The following is a 23,532-nucleotide window of genomic DNA, read 5'->3' as shown; positions in this document are numbered from 1 at the left end:
TCTAAGGACTCTTCCCTTCTATGAAAGAAAAGGGGAGAATGTTGACATGGTTGCAATTGCTCTGTGCTAGGAGCTTTGCCTGTATGACATCTGGAAATTCTTACAACCTGTATTCTGCATAGGTACTATTACATCCATGTGTGAAGCTGAGCAAATTGAGATTCAGGGGTCTTGAGTGGCTCAGTATGTTAATGATAGGGTTGTCAAGCAGAACTCAACCCCAGTCTACCTGATGCTGTGTGGCCCATTGCATCACAGTCTTTTTCTCCTCTTATCTGCTGAGAAAACTGCAGCTCACTAGTTGCCCAGCCGTCTCTAGTATTAATGGCTCAACATCCAACACATTGCTCAGTAGCTATGGAAGCCAGCTGGGTCATGACATTGCCTTTCAGCTATTGCCCAAAGAGCATCACCTCAACTGATTGTATGTGGTACTCGCAAGAGCAACAAAGTCCTTTAGATGTCTCTCATGCCTTCCTCCAGGAGTCTTAAAGCCCACAACAGAGGAAGGAATCCAGTGTCCTGACTAAGTGGCCATTGATTGAGGGCTTTGTGTACAGCCTTGGGACAAGGATGATGATGATAACCTAAGGAGTTCACAGTCTGATGGGAAGGGAGAGGGACTACGGAGCAGACATGCTTTGCTTATTGGCACAGAGTGAACAAAAATGGATTCACACTTTATTGATTGGTAAAAATAACACAGTAGAGATAGGAATGATCTGAGCTCAGAATTCAGCAATTGTTGGGGTCCGATGGGAACCTTGGATTAGACTGAAGAGATACCATATGGCAAGATGATAGAAGAAGAAGCTCCATGGGACCTGGCCAAGAACGGAGGGGGCCCAGGGTGAGGTCTTTGATGACCAAGGGGGTCCCCCGATCCATAGGGATGGAATCAAAGGGTCACTGGGTGTAGTACTGCTACATTTTGAATATCTGCTTTTATCTGTCTAGAACCTAAAGAAGGAATCTCTAATTGTTAAATCATCTTTTATTTCAGCTGTTCATGCCAAGAGCCTGGTAGCCATCTTGCATCTGCTGGTTGCTCTGTCCCAGTATTTCCGGGCTCCAATCCGACTCCCAGACCATGTTTCCATCCAAGTGGTTGTGGTTCAGGTAAGTTAGAAACCACTACAAACATCTGCTCTTACAGGGGTGTGGGGCTGAGCTTCTGTGAGAGCTAAGGCACCCTGGGAACTTGCTAGAAGGAATGCTGGATGAACACGGAGTGTGTGTGGGTATGCTATGTGTTGAGAGGTGTGTGACTGAGCTGCTTTCTGATGCATGTGGCTTCTCCCTGACATCTGTGCTGTGTATGGAAGAGGGTGTGTCTGTGTACTGTATATTTGAGGGTGTGTGGGGTATGTATTTGTGAGGTTTGGGTAGTAAGATTGGGAGAATATATCCTTATGTGTGTGTGTTCTGCAAACCATGGAGAATCTTTTTTTTTTTTTTTTTCTTGGTTAAATAGTGCACAGGTATTGAGGAGAGATATCTGTGCATGTGAGGGCATGTGTGCATATGCATTTGAGAGAGACCCTGATTGGTCGTGCCTGTACCAAGGGCACTGCCGCTTTTCACCTGCCCAGAGAAGCAAGGCTAGGATCTCAAGTCATCTTTTCCAGATTGTTGGATGGAATTTCCACTCACACATGGCTGTGTAATTTCCACAAGGAAGAGATGCTCTCTCCCAGTGACCATCTCATTTTGCTCCTAACCCCATTAGATACTCAAATTCAATTTTATTTTCCAACTTTATGCCTGTTGAGCAAAAGGTCGTCATTTTGTTGGCTCGTTTCTGTTCTTTTCCAAATAAACACGTTGCAAGGGAGAACATCCCTTAGAAGCAGCTCCTTGGTTATCCAAGGTTATTCAGGGTTCTGCCTGGCAGCTCTGCCTTCCTTTGGTGAGGAAGAGCCTGGAGGGCAGGGAGGCTTTGCCTCAAAGGCCAGGCCAGTTTCCAGGACAAAAGGTCTCTGGGCTGAGCTTTCAGGGATCAGAAATGAATGGGAGGGGAGGAGGGTGCGGGGGTGCTGCTCAGTCTGCCCTCATGAAAAAGTATTTCTTCCAGCGCCTTCTGGGTACTTAACTTTCTTAACATCAAGGGGGAATAATAGGAATATGACACCTTGGCCCTGCCTGCCTAGAGACAGGATTACACATAAGCAGCAGAGAGGGCTATCAGAAACCCCTTGTCAATGCAGACGCGTGTGGCTCAGACACTAAGTGTAGCTGACTGAAAGGGACTAATTGGCCTCATTTATTGGGCTCTCAACTGTGTCAAGCATGGTGCTAAGCATTTTATGGATATGTGGCCAGCCTGGAGCATCCTGATACAAGCATCTTCCCAGCAAATCCAGGCCATCTCTATTGTGTTATTCGTACCAATCAATAACGTGTGAATCCATTTCATTATACTTTTAAAAACTATGATTCAGGATTTGCGGGGGGCGGGGGTGTTGAGAGGTGGGAGGAGGGGGTGACAGTGGTCACTGCAAGCCAGTGTCTCATGCTTTATTTCAAGCTCAATTATAGGCCATCAGAAGGCTGCTGTTGATTTAATTTCTCCAGTAGGCAGTTTTGTGAGCATGAGGGGGAAAGGAGGACATGTTACATAAAATCAATGCATGTCAGGTTTTATGGGGTGTTTTGCTTTATCGAGTTAAACAGGCACAGGAACAGGACTCAGAGTTGGCTGTAAGACACTGACTGAACTATAGGAAGAGCTCTTTAGGGAACAAATAATGGATGGAAGTGAATCAGAATGCTATATGAGGAGTCATTTAATACAGATTTCTTTTCCATCCTCTGTAAAAGCATTTAATTCTGCATGTAGTTGAAGATGAGGTCTTATGTCTGTGAATGGCCTCACAAGACAAGGACACAGACTCCATTAGCCTCCCCCGCCCCCCGCCAAAATTTTACATATGTCAAAGCTGAATTTGGAAAAAAAAAAAAAAAACCCTGGTTTATCCTCACTGGATCCCTTTTAAATGATATTTTAATTTTTTTTCTTCCTTTTTAGCTTTGATAGTTCATTCCTCTTAATCTAATGCAGATCCACTCATGGCTTTTATCCAGGTCTACCTTGCCTTCTGTAAAAGTATTTTACAAAGACACTCGTTTCTGTGGCTATTGGGAATTCGAAGCAGAGATTGTGAAAGTTTGGGCAGGAGGGCCAAGGAGGCAGGTTTCAGCCAAAACCCTCATGCCTGGAAGCTCCTTCCTGACACATCTCAGCCTTTGTAGAAGGTGGATTTGCTCTGACAGCCTCCTGCCATGTCCAGACTGTCTTCCAAGTCAATGGTAACTGTGTAGGGACCTGATAAAATGCATCTCTCTCCTGCCCCCATCAAGTCTTCCTGAAGCCCAACACACCTTCCAGCTCCCACCCCCACACAATGAGGTTTAAACTCCAGGCCAGCACTCAGCTGACTCCAGGCAGCCACTGTCCCTCCCAATGGCCCCTTGAACACACCTGTACTCTCCTGACTCTGCCTTTTTGCTCGGGCCATTCCTCCCACTGAACTGATCTCTCCTCTGTGTCCTGCCAACTCCTAAGGGTCCTTTAAGTTCCAGCTCAGGAGCCCCTCTGCTTGGGAGGTTTCCCTGACCCTGCTAAAAGTACCTGTTCCTATCCCGCAGTTAGCACTTCCTCTCAGCAAGAAGCCACCACGTAATTGATTATCCATGACCCATTTGAGAGGGACAGGGGGAAACTACTCTGAGCTGGGAGGTGAGTCATAAACCAGGGAAAGCATTCCTGTATACCTGTTCAGATACCCCATTTTACTCTAAGTTCCTCAAGGTCAGAAACTATGTCATGTATTCTGCAGTGTTTGCTCCAAGGCCAGCACAGTAGCTTGTACATGGTAGGCACTAATTCATAAAACCAGAGAAGAAAGAGGATGAGTTAATGGGAGGGAGAGGACTGATGATGGATGGATGGATGATGGGTGGATGGATGGATGGATAGATGGATGATGGGTGGGTAGATGGCTGGGTGAGTGGGTGGGTGAATGGATAAATGGATGGGTCGATGGGTGGTTGGGTGGGTGGATGGACATCCAAAGTGCTTACCCTTTTCTCAATGGGTAAGCTAGTTACCTGAGGACTGTACTACTTAAAAGCTCCCCTTAAAAAAGAAAAAAAAAATGATTTTTTTAAAGCTGCACTGGAAGCTCCCATCATGGCTCAGTGGTTAACAAACCCGACTAGTATCCATGAGGATGTAGGTTCCATCCCTTGCCTTCTCAGTTAGGTTGAGGATCCAGCATTGCCGTGAGCTGTGGTGTAGGTCCCAGGCAGGGCTCGGATCTGGCCTTGCTGTTGTGTAGACCGGCAGCTACAGCTCCGATTTGACCCCTAGCCTGGGAACTTCCATATGCCACGGGTGCAGCCCTAAAAAGACAAAAGACAAAAAATAATAGTAATAATAATAAAATTTTATAAAGCTTCCGTCAACATTTTTTCTTAAACCCTCCCTCTGATTGATTCTCCAAGTTGGCCTCCATTCCTCTACCCCAGGCCCCCAGTCAAACGCGTTTCTCCGCTTCCCTCTGTGGCCCCAGCTGGAGGGCAGGCACACCCTGGCCTTCATTTCCATTTGGTTTACTGTGGATTTCTCCAGGAGGCAAACAGTTTGCTTCCAGCAGAATGTCTTCCAATAAAGAAAGAAAAGATTCACCATCCAAGAAACAGCCAACTTGTTTGGAATAAACACTAATTGCACTTACATATGAATGGTACAGTCCAGTCCCCAGAAATCAGAGGATGAGGTGTCAGTTCTAGACGTGTCTCGTCTCTGGGTTCATTTCTTAAATGCCAGTAACTTTCTCAATATCAGAAGTGCTAATCATTTTTTTTGTATTTTTCTAATGCATGTTTTTCTCTCCTCCTCCCAACCTTCTCCCCACCCCCGTTTTCAGAAACGAGAAGGAATCCTCCAGTCTCGGCAAATCCAAGAGGAAATAACTGGTAACACAGAGTATGTCAACACCATTGTTGCCAGCGATTCTGTAATGGAACACAGATGTTTCTCCGAAATTCATCCATTTGCTGATATTTAGTTTTCATTTATTGGGATTGCAAGAGGGATTAGACTGCAGCCAATGATTATAGTTTAGCCTTTTCCGTGCATTCAAAACATGCCTCTCAATGCTTAAGGTACAAACTCGGGTGGGGAAGTGGGGAAAGGGAATTAGCAGTGATGGAAAAATTCTAATTTTGTGGCACTCCAGGAAAAAGTGTGCCCGAAAAAGCCAACCAGCATGAAATCAGCATGCCATGAAAATGGGGTTGAATTTAAATTGCTAACCTTCAAAAGGACATTTTTCTTCCTTTGCTGAAGCTGATTTCTATAGTCCACATGCCATGACCCAGAAAGCCCCTCTCTATGTAAGGGTGGCGGATTGTTTGGGCTTGTTGGGTTTGATTTTTTTTTTTTCCATTTACATTCAGAAATGGGAATATCAGAACATGTAAGAGGTTTGTTATAGGAAAGAGGAGTTTTATTCTTCAGCAGAAAGAGTAGGACAGGGTGTGTGGGTCTGAGATCACTGGGCAGGCCTGAGTCCTGGCTGCATGCAAAGCCACGCAAAAGTCGTTTGTGTCATGTCCTGCTCCCCCAACTTTCCTTTGTAGTCCCTTAAACAAGAAGAGCAAGGTGGAAAGAGCAGGGACTTCTAAGCCAGCCAGGCCTTAGTTCAAATCCAGGCTCTGCCACTTACTCAAGGGAGAATCCACTCGCCTATCCGACCTTGCTTTCTTCATCTCTTAAGTGGGAGCATTTTCCTCACCAGAAAGATTGTGAGAACTCAACCTAATAACCGCTGTGCCCCCCTTTTCCTCTGCCCCCCCTCTTTTTTTTGTCTTTTTAGGGCCGCACCCGTGGCATATGGAGGTTCCCAGGCTAGGGGTCCAATCGGAGCTGTAGCCACCAGCCTACACCAGAGCCACAGCAGTGCGGGATCTGAGCCACATCTGTGGCCTACACTGCAGCTCAGGGCAATGCCGGATCCTTAACCCACTGAGCGAGGCCGGGGATTGAACCCGCAACCTCATGGTTCCTAGTCGGATTCGTTAACCACTGCGCCACAACGGGAACTCCTTCCCCTGCCCTTCATTGCTGTCTTCCCTGGCTTTTCCCCCTCACAGTTGCCGTACACCTTCCAAGCCTCACTGAGACATTAAGAACTGTGCTCCCTCCCCAGGCATGGCCAACGGAGTCCAAGGTGTCTGGACCACACTGCGATGTGCCTTAGAAAGGGCACAGGGGGTTGAGCATTTCGTGCCCGGGGTTGGGCAGAGGTGGGGAAAGGCCCTTCCCAAGATGCCCAGGTTACAGGTTGTGGCAGTGACCCTGACGGGCGGCCTCCACGTCACTCTGGGGGCCAGTCTTGGCAGCTGGGGGGCAGCTGATCCACATGGCCCCCTGATGCGTGGCCTCGATTCTACAAGGGGTCGGGGGAGAGCTGCCTGGCTCAGGCCTGTGGGGAAAAGGCTTCCTCCTGGTTCTTCCCCACGCCTGCCCTGACTATCCTGGGCTTGCCTACCTTTGCTGTTTCACCTTCTAGAAAAGAGGAAGACTTGTCTGAAAAGAGTGTGGCCTGTGAGAAACTCCTGAATCGGGGAGCTCAGAGTTTAACTTTGCGGAACAATCGCTCTGCTACGTGTTATAATGTCTGTGGGCTCTCCTGGCCATCCTGCTGTGTAGACATAAACAAGGGTACAGACTCCCTAATTAGGGCAGTGTCGTGTAGGTTTTGAAGCTATTGATGTTCATGATAAACACGTGAAGCAATGATTACACTTCCTCAAACCCCACAGCCCAAAGGTGGAGGAGGAAACTGTCCTTGATCTACCCAACTTGAACTCCAAGTTCATCATTCTTCCCAGAATACTCCGCACAAGTCGTTGCTTAGCGGGTGATAGCTGTACAGTTGGAATAAATCAATGTAATAAGAACCAAAAATGTACTGAGAAAAAATGTACTGAGCATTCAGTGTATACTACGAATTATGCTAAAAATCTTTCTGTGTGTTAAATGCTCAGAACATTAAGTGATTTCTAGTTATTTAAAGCTCACAACATCTGATTGAGGTGTTTACTGTATTATCCTCATTTTAAAGATAAGAGACCTGGAGCCCAGAGAAATTCATTAGCTTGCCCAAGGTCACACAGCAAGCAGATGGCTCTGTTAGATAACCTAAGTTGTCCATCTCTAATGCTTGTGTTTTTTTGTTTTTTGTTGGTTTTTTTTTTTTTTTTTTTGCCATTTCTTGGGCCTCTCCTGCGGCATATGGAGGTTCCCAGGCTAGGGGTTGAATGGGAGCTGTAGCCACCGGCCTACGCCAGAGCCACAGCAACTCGGGATCTGAGCCGTGTCTGCGACCTACACCACAGCTTACAGCAACGAGGGATCCTTAACCCACTGAGCAAGGCCAGGGATCAAACCAGCAACTTCATGGGTCCTAGTCGGATTCTTTAACCACTGCGCCACGATGGGAACTCCCAGTGCTTGTGTTCTTAATACTTTGCTGCTTCACTCCTATGAGTATGGTTCCAGTTCCTGCCCAATTTGAGAAAACCTATTCTGCAACAATGGCAGGTGCTTGGTAGGTATCACAGGAGGGACAGGACAGAGCCAAACCTGACCTCCCCAAGCCAATGCCTTCAGCAACCTGGCAATGAAATGCCATCTTAGGGTGGTACTCGAGCTCTGCTTCTAAAACATGGTTGGGAATCCTGAATCTCTGAGTCCAATTCTTGTTCTCCCATGTAAGCAATAATGTGAGTTTATTTAAGACAAGAAATAGTCCTTTAAGCATCACTTATACCAGGCTTCGTGCAAATACCAGTGTATCTGTATAGCAGAGGGGGAAATAGGTAGTGATGTAAAGATGACCAACAATTGGAGGCTTAGTGCAGAATAAAATGACAAGGAAGGAAACTTTGGGGGATCTACAACCAAGGGTGAGAAGAGGAAGAGTCACACTGTTTTCTTTCTCCTTCCCCCGCAGGGCTCTTTCCGGAAGGCACGGTGAGTTGCATAAGATTGTCCTCTGGTGCTGGTGACTGCCAACAGGGTCTAGTTAATTCTGCAAGCAGCTGGGAAGAACAGGCTCTCAGCTTGCTTCCTGCATGTGTGTCTGTACCAGCCTGGTGACGGGGCCAGTTGGTGGGGAGGGTTGGTGCACGAGTGGGAAGAGGACAAGCCACCACAGCTTCAGTCCTCTTACCAGTAACCAGATGTTAACATGACTGGGCTTCTTCTGGATGGGTCCTGGGAATTTGCAGGGCAGTCTTGCTCTAAGCCTACTTGGAAGGAAGCGGGGTGTGTACACACTTGAGACTGACCCCTCTCCCCACTCTGTGAAGCCCTACTAGAAGCTGCTGTCCTCATCACACCACCTACCTGTCCCATCCCCCAGAACTTTGGGTCCGTATATAAGCTCTGGGACCATCCAAGACGACAATCACCATATAGACCATCTCAGATTTACTCATCGAGAGCAGGTGCAAGAGTAGGGAAGGCAGGTAGGTCCCAGGACCACGAAGCGTTCCAGCCCCAGGTTCCTTCTGGAGACTCTTTGTTCCTGGCCATGGATCCCTTCACTATTTCACCTCTCAGACTGGAGGACCTGGAGGCTGTAGCAAGAAAAGTCCCTGCAGAGGCAAGGCTTTGCTATCTTCCATGAGCATGTATTTACTGTGGATAACATTTTGAAATATTCCGATTATGCTAATAACAACTCAGATCAGTAGATACATCAGAGTTTACAGGACATATACTTTCTTGTCTTTCATCCTCATAAACCCGCCCACAAGAGGTTCATGTTCAGTGGGCATTTTATAGAAAGTGAGGCTGAAGGGGTTGAAGGGACTAGATCACTCAAGAGGCCCCCTCCCCTTCTGTCCTAGGGCTCTTTGACTCCCAATCCACTTATCCACCCACTTGTCTTGGGCATCTTGGTTTTGAAAATTAGGAGGGTGAAGTGATTTGATATTTAGATGACATTCTACTTCCAAAAAGCCCCAGAAACACTTTAGAACTATGACTAAGTCATGAGATCAAGAAATACAAAGAGTGAAGAGAAATGACCAGTTCCAAGCCAGACTGCCTGCCAGAGCCCCTCAACCCCAAGCCCAAAGAGGTCAGTGTTGAGGGTGGATACCCCGCCCCCACAGAGAGAGAGAGAAAAAGGCCCTAAGATAAGAATCAGCTCCTAATCTCTGCCCAAACCCAGTTTTCCAAGTTCCCAGCAGTCTCATACCCAAAGAATTCCCATCTGGAGCTGACTGCGTGACCTGTAAAGGCTTGTGGCCAGGACCTGGGCTAGAACCAGCTCTGGGCTCTACTTCGCTTTCCTCTTTTTCAGAACGCGATGCATTTGACACCTTGTTCGACCATGCACCGGACAAGCTCAACGTGGTGAAAAAGGTGGGAAAGAGGTGTCGGGGGTGGCGGGGGAGGAGTAAGATGTTGCAAAACTTTAGGAAAACCGACGCCTGCAGCTTGCAAGCTTCCCAGAACTGGTGTCATCACCCGATTGCCACAAATACAGGGTTTTCCCGGTTGATGTCTATTTTACCTGTCTTGCTTCCCTGGATGCCTTATCCATTCCTCTCTTCTTCCAAAGGGAGGACAGCCATTGTCTCCTGGGGATTCTGAGGCTCTGAGCACCTGCTTCTTCCACACATACTGAACCCCTAGTCATCCCTGCTTCTCACACAGACCTGCCTCTGTGTCCCTGGGCACAGGCACCTGCACCTGGGAGGGACTGAAGGAGAAACCCAATGGGGTCATTTCTTCTCTGGCCCTGTTACCCTGGGCCAGGACACTCCACCTGTCATTCTGCCCTCTCGGCACTCCCTGCTCCTTTCACCTGGCTATTTGAGTCACACGGTGCATGGGACCACAAACCCTGGGGGTCCTTCTTCCTTGTGGGCTCAAGGAGCTTTGCAGGAACTGCCTCATTAGCTGCTCAGCCTCACTCAGCTTGGCACAGTGATGCTGGGTCCAGCCCTCTTGGCTGGGCCTCATCCTGTGTCCTCCTGGTGGAGTCACAGGGGCAGCCTTTGGGGCAAGAGCCTCCATCTCACGGCCAGGCTTGTGCTTTTCTTTTAGACACTCATCACCTTCGTGAATAAGCACCTGAATAAACTGAACCTGGAAGTCACAGAACTGGAAACCCAGGTAGGTGACAGCCCGAGCACAGGGCGGGGGACAAAGCATCACCGTTCCCAGTGCCCCATCCCCACATTGCCAGGAGGGCTTCCCATCCTGATCCTGAAGCTTTTCTGGGACATGGGGTGGGGGGTGGGGACACAGATCCTATTCCACTCACAGGGATGAACTGCATGGAATTTCTCTGAATTTTTTCCTGGTTCTTTTTTTTTTAAAGTTGCAAGAATAGCATCATGAATCCCCATATACTATTCACCCACATAGACCAATTGTTAACATTTGACCACATTAGGGTTTTGTTTTGTTTTTTCCCTCTCTCTCTACCCCCTAAATACTTCAGCATAAATCTCTTGAGAACAAACAAGTACGTTCTCTTAGAGAATCACGACACAGTAATCAAATTCAGGCCGTTTTAACATCAGTACAAGATGTGTATTTAGGTTGAACCTAAATGTGAAATCGCTGAAATACTGACAGTGTCACAAGGTTCAAAGAAACACAGTTGTCCTCATATTCTCACCTGGTGCATTTGGTGGTAATGTCTTTGTAGTCTCTTTTTAATAGAGAACAAATCCAGGGAGCTCCCCTTGTAGCTCAGTGGTTCATGAAGCTGACTAGTATCCATGAGGACACATGTTTGATCCCTGACCTCGCTCAGTGGGTTAAGGATCCGGCATTGCCTTGAGCTGGGGTGTAGGTCGCAGATGTGGCTCAGATTGTGCATGGCTGTGGCTGTGGTGTAGGCAGCAGGAATAGCTCTGATTTGACTCCTAGCCTGGGAGCCTCCATATGCCGTGGGTGCGGCCCTAAAAAGACAAGAGACAAAATTAAATATATATATATATATATATATATATATATATATATATATATGAACAAATCCGCAGCTTCTCTAACATTGACTTTTTCTTTTTTTAAATTATAGTTGACTTACCATGTTACGCTCATTTCTGCTCTACAGCAAAGTACTTAGTTATACGCATAATATGCATTCTTTTTTAAAGTATTCCTTTCCATGATGATGTATCCCAGGAGACTGGCTATAGTTCCTTGTGCTATACAGTAGGACCTCATTGCTTATCCATTCTAAATGTAATACTTTGCATCTACTACCCCCAAACTCCCCATCCATCCCACCCCCACCCCTCTCCCCCTTGGCAACCACAAAGTCTGTTCTCTCTGTGAGTCTGTTTCTGCTGTAAATAAATTCGTGTCATATTTTAGATTCCACATATATAAGTTATATCATATGATATTTGTCTTTCTCTTTCTGACTTACTTCACTTAGTATTGATGATCTTTAGTTGTATCCATGTTGCTACAAATGGCATTATTTCATTCTTTTTATGTCTGAGTAGTATTCCATTGTACCTATGTACCACATCTTTTTTTTTTTTTTTTTGTCTTTTTAGGACCACACCTTTGGCATATGGAGGTTCCCAGGCTAGGGGCCCAATCAGAGCTATAGCCACCGGCCTACGCCAAAGCCACAGCAATACAGGATCCAAGCCACATCCACAACCTACACCACAGCTCATGGCAACGTTAGATCCTTAACCCACTGAGTGAGGCCAGGGATCAAACCCACGTCCTCATGGATGCTAGTTGGGTTCATTAACCACTGAGCCACAATGGGAACTCCTGTAATCCAAACTTCTTTATCCATTCCTCTGTTGATGGACATTTAAGTTGTTTCCATGTCTTGGCTATTATGAATAGTGCTGCAGTGAACATAGGGGTGCATGTATCCCTTTGAATCGTTGTTTTGTTCAGGTATATGCCCAGGAGTGGAATTTCTGGATCATATGATAGTTCTGTTTTTAGTTTTCTGAGGAACTTCCATACTGTTTTCCATAGTGGTTATACTAACTATATTCCCACCAACAGTGTAGGAAGGCTCCCTTTGCTCCACACCCTCTCCAGCATTTATTATTTGTAGACTTTCCAATGATCGCCAATCTGACGCATGTGAGGTAGTACCTCACTGTAGTTTTGATTTGCATTTCTCTAATAATTAGTGATGTTGAGCACCTTCTCATGCAACTACTAGACATTTATATGTCTTCTCTGGAGAAATGTCTGTGTAGGTCTTCTGCCCATTTTTCAGTTGGGTTGTTTGGTTTTTTGTGGAGTTATTCGAGCTGTTTGTATATTTTGCAGATTAAGCCTTTATCTGTTGCATCGTTTGCAAATATTTTCTCCCATTCCGTAGGTTGTCTTTTCTGTTTTTTTTTTTTTATGGTTTCCTTTGTTGTGCAAAAGCTTGTAAGTTTGATTAGGTAACACTGGTGTTTTTGAAGAGTGTGGGTCATTTAGTTCATAGAATGTCTCTTAGTTTTTCCTCCCTTGTGATCGGAGCCAGGTTGGGCATGTTCAGGAACAATGCCACTGAGGCAGTGTCATGTTCTTCTCGGGCACTTTTGCCATTATTCCTGTTCCTGGTAACTTTGATCACTTGGTTTAGTTCGTGTCCATCAGATTTCCCTACTGTAAACCCCCCCACACACTTTATAATGACTAACTAATCTTTAATGGGAGATACTTTGAGACTGTGTAATGTATCCTGTTTCCCAACCTCCTTTCATTCGCAATGAATTTCTATACGTGTGGTTTTCTTTTGAACACATGGGCACCTCCTATTATTTTTAAAGGCAATTCCCAGGTCTGTGACTGAGCTTGACCTGGGTGTGTCAGGACTCTGGAGTCAGCTGTATATACTCTTTGGGAGGTAGAAAACACACTGCATATACTCTTTGTGGGTAGGGAATGTGCTGAATATACTCTTTGGGGGGTAGAGAATGCACTGCATATACTTTTTGTGGGTAGGGAATGTGCTGCATATGCTCTGGGGGAGAGGAACCCGCTGCATATACTCTTTGGGGGAGGGTAGGGAATGTGTTTCATATGCTCTTTGCGGGGGAGGGAAGGAACATGCTGCATAGGGAACACGCTGCATATATTCTTTGGAGGGTAGGGTTCGGAGCTCCATATACTCTTTAGGGGGTAGGGTTCGGAGTTCCATATACTGTTTGTGGGGGAGGGAATGCACTGCATATACTCCTTGGGTGGTAGGGTTTGGACCTCCATATACTCTTTGTGGGCGAGAGAACGCACTGCATACACACTGTAGACGTGGCGATGCCTGGAGAGGGCTAGAATGGACTCTGAAGCTTCCTCTTCACTTTTCATGGGCTGGGAGTGCTACAAAGTGGGGTCTCTGCTGAGCACATCTGGTGTCTGTGGGTTTTACCACCAAGTCATTGGAACCAAGAGTCGGGGGTTGGAGTAGTCTTGGTCAGTGGTCAGAGCCATAACCTTGGTTTTTAACTCAAGGTCTCCCCCTGAGCTGACAGATTGGATTCTTTCATTCTCAACCCATTTCTCCCATAGCCAGAACAAGGTGCCGTTAAGCAGTTGCATGGGAAGGCCTTGATTGTGATACGGATGTTGGGGTCTGCTTCCCATTGTCCACCTCGGGGTGGCCTGGGATGCATCAAGCTCAGACCCTGCCCATCTGAGTTGAAGGTCAGATGGAAGTGGAGAGGAGGCTGCTCTTAGGTCAAGTTCACACTCAGGGTCATAGGCCCGTAACCAAAGTTGAGCCACAGGCTTCCTGACCGAGCACCCAGCAGAGCTCAGCCTCTGGGCCCAGTCCAGATTCGGGGTAATTCTGTCTAGTTTTTTAAAAGTTTCCTAAGATGATTCCAAGAACTCTGGCCTCTGGTGAACTCTAGCAACTGTTGTTTATGCCCACAAACATTTGATGGCCCTGCCTCCTTGGAAAGGCTCTAGAATGTCAGATATACACCTAACCACTATGTCTCTGCTCAGGTCATCCCCCAGACCCTGAATGCCTATTCCTTTCATATTCTCCTCATCCTACAGACCCCCACTGTCTCCTCAAAGCCTGCTCCACTGCCCAGCGCACACATGCCTGGCCCTCCCTTGAGCAGAAGGCCTACACCCCTCTGCTTGGCTTAGGCAGCTCTTGTCCCTCAGACCAGGTTCCCCACCAGTCTGGCTTCTAAGGTCCTTGAGGACAGGGACCAGGCTCTGAGCCTCTTGCCATGGCCCTTAGCACGCAGTTGCACCTTTTGGCAAAAACCAGTAAGTGACCACTTTGCTGTTTTCCCCGGGTACTACCAGCAGTTGTTAACACTTATTCAATATTGCCTACATGCCAAGCTCTGTTCTATACACTTGGCGCAAATTTGCTGGCTTAGGCCTCAGGATTCCCCCTGTGGATTAGATACTGTACTATTATTGTCCCCATTTTACAGATGAGAAAATGAGGCACAGAGAAGTTCCATAACTTGCTCATGTCACACGGTTAGCAAGCAGTACAGCTGGAAGCCCAGCCCCAGGGCTCGTGTTCCTAGCGTCTGCGCAACACTGCCTCTCAAGCGGTCATGAGCCAGGGCTGAGAGAAGAGGGTGCCTGGGCCACTGTGACCCCAGTGTTCTTGCTCTGTTCATGAAGCAGAAGTCCCCCTTAGCCTCGGGCCAAGGCCTTGGACCTCTCCCATCCTTCCTCCCTCTGCCCTCCCTAGCTACCTCCTGCTCATCCCCCACGGCTCCATCCAGGCAGCATCTCCTCCAGCGCCTTCCCTCTTGCCTTTGGTGGGATGAGGGCTCATTGTCAGTCTCACACAGGCCAGCAAGCTTCCTTCCATCAAGAGCAGCGGCTGCATCTCCTCCACATCAGTCTCCCCTGGACTGTGAGCTGCTCCAGGGCAGGGACCACCCCTGACCCACCCCTGGGGTCCCTGTGCCAGATCAGGGCTTGGGACACAGTCGGTGCTCAATTAATGCTGAGCCTGTTGAGAACAGGACTGTGAGGCTTGTGGCTCCTGTGCTGGACCAGCTAGACATGGAGTGGCCCCGCTGCTGCAGAGTGGGCCTTCCTGCCTTGGGCCACTGTTCTCCCCCTGTTCCCCCCCCCCCCCCACCAGCAGCAGCCTGCCTGGGGCTCTGGCCTGTGGGGTACAGAGGCTGACAAGCCCCTGGAGGGGCTGGGGGGGCTCAGGGGCCTGCTGCCTTCACCTGGCTTTCTCCCTCCAGTTTGCAGATGGGGTGTACCTGGTGCTGCTCATGGGGCTCCTGGAGGGCTACTTCGTGCCCCTGCACAGCTTCTTCCTGACCCCGGACAGCTTTGAACAGAAGGTAAGGGGACATGATGTTAAGGGAGGCCCCTGGCCCACGTGCCCGACTCAGCTGCCCACGCCCATGCTGGGGCCACTGGGGAAAAAGCAGTGGCTTCCGTCTGCCTGGGGTCTTCAGTGGTTGGCATGGGCCCATTGTGAGGCCCAGCTGAGATGGGAAGCAGCTACCCATGGACCACGGAGCATCCTGCATGGCTTCCCACCCCCGCCCCCCCCGCAGCCTGGCCCAGACCCCCTCACCATACACTCCTGCCAGGAGCACAGCGTGGCCTCATCTCTCCCCAGAGGTGACAGGGATGGTGGCTGCAAGGCTGGTGAGACCAGAGGCCCGCACTCATCCAGGTCTGCTGCCTCTCCTAGGCAGCCCACTGGGCAAACATTTGGTGCCAAGCAGAAACCCTCCTCTGCCTCTTAAACATGTCTTACTATCAGAGCCTTTCAACTGTGCACCCTTATATCCCTGAGTTGACGGTCCTGGCAGGGACATGGGAACACAGTAGGACAGGAAGAAGATTTTTAATTCCTCCGAGAGTGCTTCTCCAAGAGCAGGCTGGGTCTGACTCACACTCCGCATGGCTGGCCCACTTTGGTAGCCTCGTTTCTCCTTCAAAAACTGGCCTCATTGTAGCTTATCTGCTGCCGCACTGGCTACAGTGCCGGTTCCTTTACTTCCCAGGGGCAGGTCCCAGGACACCACAAGCGTCCAGAAATGAGTGTGTAGCACCTCCTGCTCTGCATTTCTCTTTCCAGGTGCTGAATGTCTCCTTTGCCTTTGAGCTCATGCAAGACGGAGGATTGGAAAAGCCAAAACCACGGCCAGAAGGTACTCTGCTCTTCCCCGAGTTGGTGACAAAGTGGCGAGACCCTCCCGAGCCCACAGGTTTCAGGGCACAGGGCAAGGCTCCTATTTGATATCAGAGAGGAGACTGTCTTGTCTGAAACCTTCTTTGCCATTTGCAGGAGAAGGTGGGACAGCGCATAGCCCCTCAGTCCTGGGGATCCTTTATGAGCTGCAGATCACACACCTCTGGGAAGAAAGAGAATCTGAAATCCTATGCTTGGGATTGTGAGGATAAGGGCCCAGGCAGATGTGTGGCAAAGCAGAGGTGCTGCTGCAGGAATTGCCCTGTGCCTGATTTCCAGGCTCTTCTGTCCCTTGACAGGGTGCTGACCTGCCCAAGAGCTGTCTCCCAGGCAGACAGGGGGAAGATGGCAGGGTCTTCAAAGGCAGCTGTGCTCTGAAATAATTGCCTTTGCTGCTCTTGCCTCTGAGGACGTGGCTTGATACGTCAGGTTTGGGTTGGAAATTTTAAGACTGAAAAAAATTCAAAAGGAGCAAAATGCTCCAGCAGCCTTCTCATCTTGCATTTGTGGGGGCGGGGGGGGGGGGTAGGGGGAGATGGTGACAGTTGGGATAAACTGAACGGACCAAGTAAGGCTTTTGTATTTAGAGACTGAGGAGTGCGCATCGCAGACAGGATGGCAAAGTGAGCACAAGTCTGCCTGGGGAATGGGGTGGGGCTCTGTTTGTGAGACACTGTGCATGTGGCCAAGCTCATGATGGCCCCGGGTCCAGTCCCTACCCTGCCAGCCTTGGGCACCTTACTTACCATCTCTGAGCCTATTCTTCATGTCTATAAAGATGGACCTCCTAGGGACATGCACATTACATGATTGAATGTGATGATGTCCCATGAACAGCCTCTGACACCTAATAATGAGTATAGCAGTTACCTATTTGGCTAGAATATTAAGAGTATGAATTGAATAATAGTTGGCAACAGTGAAGCGAGTCCTAGAGGGCCTCGAGTTTGGACTTGATTTTGTAGGCAGTGAGAATCATGGAAGGTTCTTAAGCAGGAGAGTGATGTGATCGGACTTCTAATCCAGGGAGATCACTTGGAAGGCAGTGTGAAGAACAGATACTTAGATGTGGGGCCCCATCAGCATCCCTGAGGAACCCAGGAAGTAAAACAAGCTTTGGAGACCTTGAGGTTGACACCCAGGCATGGACCAAGCAGAACTGGGGTTCAGGCAAAAGATCAGGGCTGTGGTTATATCACTGGAAGTCTTCTACTTGTACACCAAGTGAGAATGGGTCAACAGGAAAGCACGTAGAGGAAAGAGCAGGGTTAGGGACATTGTCTCGTGGCAATGCCTTTACTCATGAAGCTGGAGGAGAAAGCAGGAGGACCAGAGGAGAGAGATGGACTGTGAAAACATTGGTTGGTCCCTGTCTCATGACTCTCTCCAGACTTCAATAATTATCAGCTCTTGCCAACAAAAGCCAATCCCATATTCTCACTTATCATCACCTTGTTTTAAGCACATGGTCACTGCAAGAGACAGGCCTCTAGCAAGGCTGCTGTCCCTCTTGGGGTTCTCCCCTTGAAAGGCCACTCTAGCCATCCTAATGCCATTAGAAATGGACTCTGAATGTCCTGTGACCAGCTGATAAGCACCTTACCTTTGGGTGGGAGACACATAGCAGGAGAATTCTGGCCAGAGTTTCTGCTTCTACTTTCTTGAACTGCTTAATATGAACTTTCTTGATAGAGAAAGTACTTCTTCTGATACCTTAATTTTCAAGCATTTGTTTCCCTTAAGACAGTTTTTCCAATATGAATTAGTCTATAGGGATATTTTAGCATATAGATGATATTCCTTGTGTAATTATTGAACTGCTTAATATGAAATTTCCTGATCACTGTGAATGGAAAAACACATGTGTTTTATTTGCTCTTATACTGGGCACTGTGCCCATGCTAAAATTTCCAGTGTGTAAAGGAGAATTGAAATGGTAGTTTGTGAAACTGTACTTTGTGAGAGGTATACCCCAGCATTCCCTCTTGCTTCTGTGCTTCTATCTGGAAAGTGAAATTCAGTTGTAAATGCTGCAGACTTTACAAAAGGTGCCAATGTAGGTAATTCTTTCAGGGTGTGTCAACATCAAATTGGCTGTGGCAGAGGCATTTTTCATGGCAAAGCTTTTTAAGGGCAGGAAAATGCATCTTCTGCCATGCTGTTTGACATTCAAAGCTCCATTATACCTCAAAATCCCCTGGAAACTTTGGGGATTTGACTTTTGCTGCCCAGGCTTCATAACCTTTTAATACCCCAACTAATGTATGCCAAGTGTTAGTATCAAAATCATGACCAATCAAGTGGTTGAAATATTGGCATAAAGCTCGTGCCCTTATTTAGGGTGTCACACCATGTGTTCTCAAATACACATGCCCACCCTGTTATCACTTAAGTAGACTCACCATTAAACGTGGTTAAGACTCCAGAACACCATGCACTTGGGCACTAAAAGAAACCTAGTACCAAGCAGGAGTGAAGTCTGCCTGAAAGACAGCCTGGTGGAATATCTAAAACACAAATCAGGAGATCCCACCGTGGCTCAGTGGAAACGAATCTGACTAGTATCCATGAGGACACAGGCTCAATCCCTGGCCTCACTCAGTGGGTTAAGGGTCCAGCATTGCCATGAGCTGTGGTGCAGGTCGCAGATATGGCTCAGATCTGGCATTGCTGTGGCTGTGGCACAGGCCAGTGGCTACAGCTCCAATTCAACCCCTAGCCTGAGAACCTCCATATGCCATGGGTGGTGGCCCTGAAAAAAAAAAAAAGACAAAGAAAAATAATAAAACATGAGTCAAATGGGAATCAAGATGGCACCTGAATAGGAGGACGTGGAACTCACCTCTTCACACAAATACATGGGGAATACATCTACAAATAGAATAATCCTTACAGGATACCTACTGAAAACCAGTAGAAGTATTCAGACACCTGAAGGAACAGGAGGGCTCTCCATGTAACTGCGTAGGACAAAAAGGAAAAAAAGAGAGAAGTGGAAATGAGTTGGGACCTGTGCCCATGGAAGAGAGCTGAAGAGGAAGACAATTTCCCACACCCAGGGAAGTCCCCTCACCAGCAAGAAGGTCAGCTGGGACAGGAAAGGAGGCTTGGAGGAGAACACAACAGCTGGTCTACGGCAGGTGGGACAGAATGAGACATACACTGGTGATCCCTGCATGCCCCAGCCTGGGAATCCTGACTACTGATACAGGCTGGTGGGGAGGTGCTGGAACGTGAGGTTTAGAGAATAAACCTGGGGACAGAATCACAATTGGCTGTGAGGAGGCAGCCTGGAAGGGCTGGAGGGCAGAGTGCCACAACCACAAATGTCTGGGGAGAAGTCCCGGGCAGCCATTGTTGAATAGTATGTGAGGGGCAGGGTCACCATTGCAGCCCCCTTCCACATGCAGACCCCTGTGGGTCCTAGGAGAGGTTTTTGCCAGGGCTGACCTCTTCATGCAGATTACTGTCCCACTTCTCCTGCCAGAGTGAATCCATGCATCTGGTCCCTGGCCTACCTCCCTCTGGATGCTGAAATCTCTCCTCCCAGCTCACTCACCCAGACCTTGGGCCCACCCACTCCAACCAGAACGAGCCTGTATGCTGCATCTCCAGCCTGCCGCCCATCTGGGCAGCTCACTCCCCGTGACCTCTGGCCCACCTCCTCCTGCCAGAATGAGCCCTCACACCTGATCCCCAACCCACATCCCTTATGGGCAGGCTCATACACCCTGACACCACACCACCCTCCTTCTCCCTGGAGAGGCTCCTGAGTTCCTGCTGCCTTGAGAGCAGTCTCCAGTGGTTTGCCCACATGCAGAGTTGGGGTCGAAACCACAGCTGAGCCCCAGGGGCCCTCCAACTAAGGAAAAAGAGCTGAAATCTCTCCTTCCTGCTGCAAGAACCACAGATTTACACCTCCACATGTGGCTTTGTAAATTCAGCACCTATGGGATACTCAAATGGACAAGTGGCCCTCACAGCTGATATGGGTCTGGCTTTAGCAGCTGTGGGCTTTGTGGGCACATTCACCCGGGTTGAACCAAGCCAAAGTCTGAGCTGCCTTCATAGTGCCAAAAGCAGGCCTAGGTACATGACTACTGCCTCCTATGACCTGACCTCAGTGGATCCGCACTGGTGGCCTGGTGAAAAAAATGCCTGAGAGACACCAGGGCCAATTTCTGGCATACCCACACTTGAAGTGGGACTGGGAGAGCAGTGCCATCAACAATGTATGCTGTGAACCTACACAATGGGTGAACAGCTCCAATAGAGGAACCCTCAGGGGCTCCTCTCCTAGCGGGAGCACTCCAGTCCCACCTACCTTGCACCACAGATGGGAAATACAGCTCAGAAACAGATCCAAGTTCTCTGAATCCAAGGACTAGGGAGCAGACCCTGCCCCTGAAAAGACACTGACAAATACAGAGTAAATAGGACACCCTGTTCAAAATCCACCTCAGACTCAGGTCACCACTACATCAGTCACACTTCCTATTAAGGGGATAAAGGCCAGCATATACTGAGGAAAGAGATGTCAGACATCCATATTAAAAACAGGCCTCACACCAACAAATATTAAACCCAGACATGGGGGGTGGGGGGATGCACTGGGGGTGTGGGATAGAAATACTGTAAAACTGGATTGTGATGATCATTGTACAACTATAAATGTAATAAATTCATTGAGTAATTAAAAAAAGAAAATATCAGAAAGGATAACTAAAAAACAAACCAAAAAAAACACAAAAAACAAAACCCACCTGGACAGACTACCTACCTAAAGTCAACTAGAGCTCACAGCCACCCCAAAACACACCCTTCAATGTAGCCCAGACCATCTGAGGGACAAGACCCAGTACACCCACCAGGGGGCAGACACCAGAAGAGTAACTATGAAGCCTACAGAAAACAGACCACAAACACAGAAAGTTAGTCAAAATGAGGTGACAGAAAAATATTTTTCAAATGGAGGAACAAGATAAAAACCCACCCAAAAACAAAATGAAAAGAAGATAGGCAATCTACCGGAAAAAGAATTTGGAGTAGTGATAGTAAGGATGATTGAAGATCTAGGAAAAAGAATGGAGATGAAGATCAAGAAGATAGATCCTGCTGAGTAGCACTGGGAACTATGTCTAGTCACTTATGATGGAGCATGATAATATGAGAAAAAAAGAATGTATACATGTATGTGTAACTGGGTCACCATGCTGTACAGTACAAAATTGACAGAACACTGTAAACCAGCTATAATGGGAAAAAAATCATTATATAAAAAAATAAAATAAAAATATACTTTAAAAATGAAAAAAAAATGTTTAAAAAGAGCTAGAAAATATAAAGAACAAAGATGAACACTACAATAATTGAAGTGAAAAATACTCTAAAAGGAATCAATAGACTGAGGCAGAAGAATGAGTAAGTGGGCTGGAAGACAGAATGGTAGAAACATTGCTGCGGAAAAGAATAAGAAAAAAGAATGCAAAAAAATGAGGACAGAAAAGAGACCTCTGGGTCTAAATGTGCCACCATTTGCATTACAGAGGTCCCAGAAGAAAGAGAAAAAGGCCCTGAGAAAATATTTGAAGAGCTGATGACCAAAAACTTTCCTAACATGGGAAAGAAAACACTTGCTGTAGTCCAGGAAGTGAAGAGAGCCCTATACAACAGGATGAATCCAAAGAGGAACACAAATCACATATTAATCAAAGAGACAAAAACTAAAGACAAAAAATATTAAAAGCAACAAGGGAAAAGCAATAAATAATATATAAGGGAAATCCCATAAGATTATCAGCTAGTTTTTCAGCAGAAACTCTCTAGTCCAGAAGATAATGGCGTAATATATTTAAAGTGATGAAAGGCAAAAACCTACAACCAAGAATACTCTACCCAGAAAGGCTCTCATCCATATTTGATGGAGAAATCAAAAAGCAAAAGCTAAGAGAGAATTCAGTACCACCAAACCAGCTTTAAGACAGTTGCTAAAGAAAGTTCTCTAGGCAGAAAAGAAAAGGCCCAAACTACAAACATGAAAATTGCTCATTGGTTAGGGGAAAAAAAATAAAAGTAGGAAATCATCCACAGACAAATAAGATATTAAAACTAGCAATTTTGAGGAGTGTACAAATGCAGAATCCTGAAAATGGGAGTTCCTGCCATGGCTAAGTGGTTAATGAATCCGACTAGAAACCATGAGGTTGTGGGTTCAATCCATGGCCCTGCTCAGAGAATTAAGGATCTGGCATTGCCTTGAGCTGTGGTGTAGGTCATAGACATGGCTCAGATCTGGCATTGCTGTGGCTCTGGTGTAGGCCAGGAGCTACAGCTCTGATTGGACCCCAAGCCTGGGAACCTCTATATGCCACGGATGCAGCCCTAAAAAAGGCAAAAAGACAAAAAAAAATTCTGAAAATGCATTTGAAATTAAGAGACCAGCAACCTAAAACAATCCTGTACATATATAGATTGCTATATAAAAATCTATTGAGAGGAGTTCCCGTCGTGGTGCAGTGGTTAACGAATCCGACTAGGAACCATGAGGTCGCGGGTTCAATCCCTGCCCTTGCTCAGTGGGTTAACGATCTGGCGTTGCTGTGAGCTGTGGTGTAGGTTGCAGACACGGCTCGGATCTTGCGTTGCTGTGGCTCTGGCGTAGGCCAGGGGCTGCAGCTCTGATTCGACCCCTAGCCTGGGAACCTCCATATGCTTTGGGAGCGGCCCAAAGAAATAGCAAAAAAGACAAAAAAAAATCTATTGAGAACTGCAAACTAAAAAACTGCAATAGACATAGACATAAAAAAGAAAAAGCAAACCAAATGCAACACTACAGATAGGCATCAAATCACAAGAGAACAAAAGGAAAAGGGAAGAGAAAAGACCTAAAAAAACAAACCCAGAACAATTAAGAAAATGGCAGTAAGTATATATTTCTAATTACATTGAATGTTGTTCCAACCAAATGACATCAACTGGCTGAATAGATACAAAGACAAGACCCATATATATGTATATATTGTCTATAAGATACCCACTTCTGATCTAGGGACATGTACAGACTGAAACTGAGGGGATGGAAAAAGGTATTCCATACAAATGAAAATCAAAAGAAATCTGAAGTAGCAAGACTCATATCAGATGAAATAGACTTTAAAAATGGTTACAAGATACAAACAAAGACAGTGCATAATGATCAGAGGATCAATCCAAGAAGATATAACAACTGTAAATATATATGCACCCAACATAGGAGTACCACAATACATAAAGCACATGCTAACAACCATAAAAGGAGAAATAGGCAGTAACACAA

The 23,532-nt window shown here is 47.1% G+C and overlaps 1 protein-coding gene across 2 annotated transcripts in view; it reads left to right on the top strand.

Annotated features, from left to right (window-relative positions):
* The window catches only part of PARVA (parvin alpha), a 186,623-nt gene that overhangs the window by 143,009 nt on the left and 20,082 nt on the right, over positions 1-23,532 (top strand). For both annotated transcript variants that reach the window (XM_047776269.1, XM_047776270.1), the window contains exons 6-12: positions 1,004-1,119; positions 4,932-4,990; positions 8,025-8,044; positions 9,384-9,445; positions 10,133-10,201; positions 15,253-15,354; positions 16,104-16,176. In XM_047776269.1, coding sequence (XP_047632225.1) covers positions 1,004-1,119; positions 4,932-4,990; positions 8,025-8,044; positions 9,384-9,445; positions 10,133-10,201; positions 15,253-15,354; positions 16,104-16,176 — 501 coding nt within the window. The remainder of the gene's footprint in view (positions 1-1,003; positions 1,120-4,931; positions 4,991-8,024; positions 8,045-9,383; positions 9,446-10,132; positions 10,202-15,252; positions 15,355-16,103; positions 16,177-23,532) is intronic.

This window comes from Phacochoerus africanus, chromosome 4 (assembly GCF_016906955.1).
Source record: "Phacochoerus africanus isolate WHEZ1 chromosome 4, ROS_Pafr_v1, whole genome shotgun sequence".
In the NCBI taxonomy this organism is placed as follows: domain Eukaryota; kingdom Metazoa; phylum Chordata; class Mammalia; order Artiodactyla; family Suidae; genus Phacochoerus; species Phacochoerus africanus.
The sequence above is the reverse complement of the archived record's forward strand: the minus strand, read 5'-3'. Positions and strand labels throughout refer to the sequence as shown.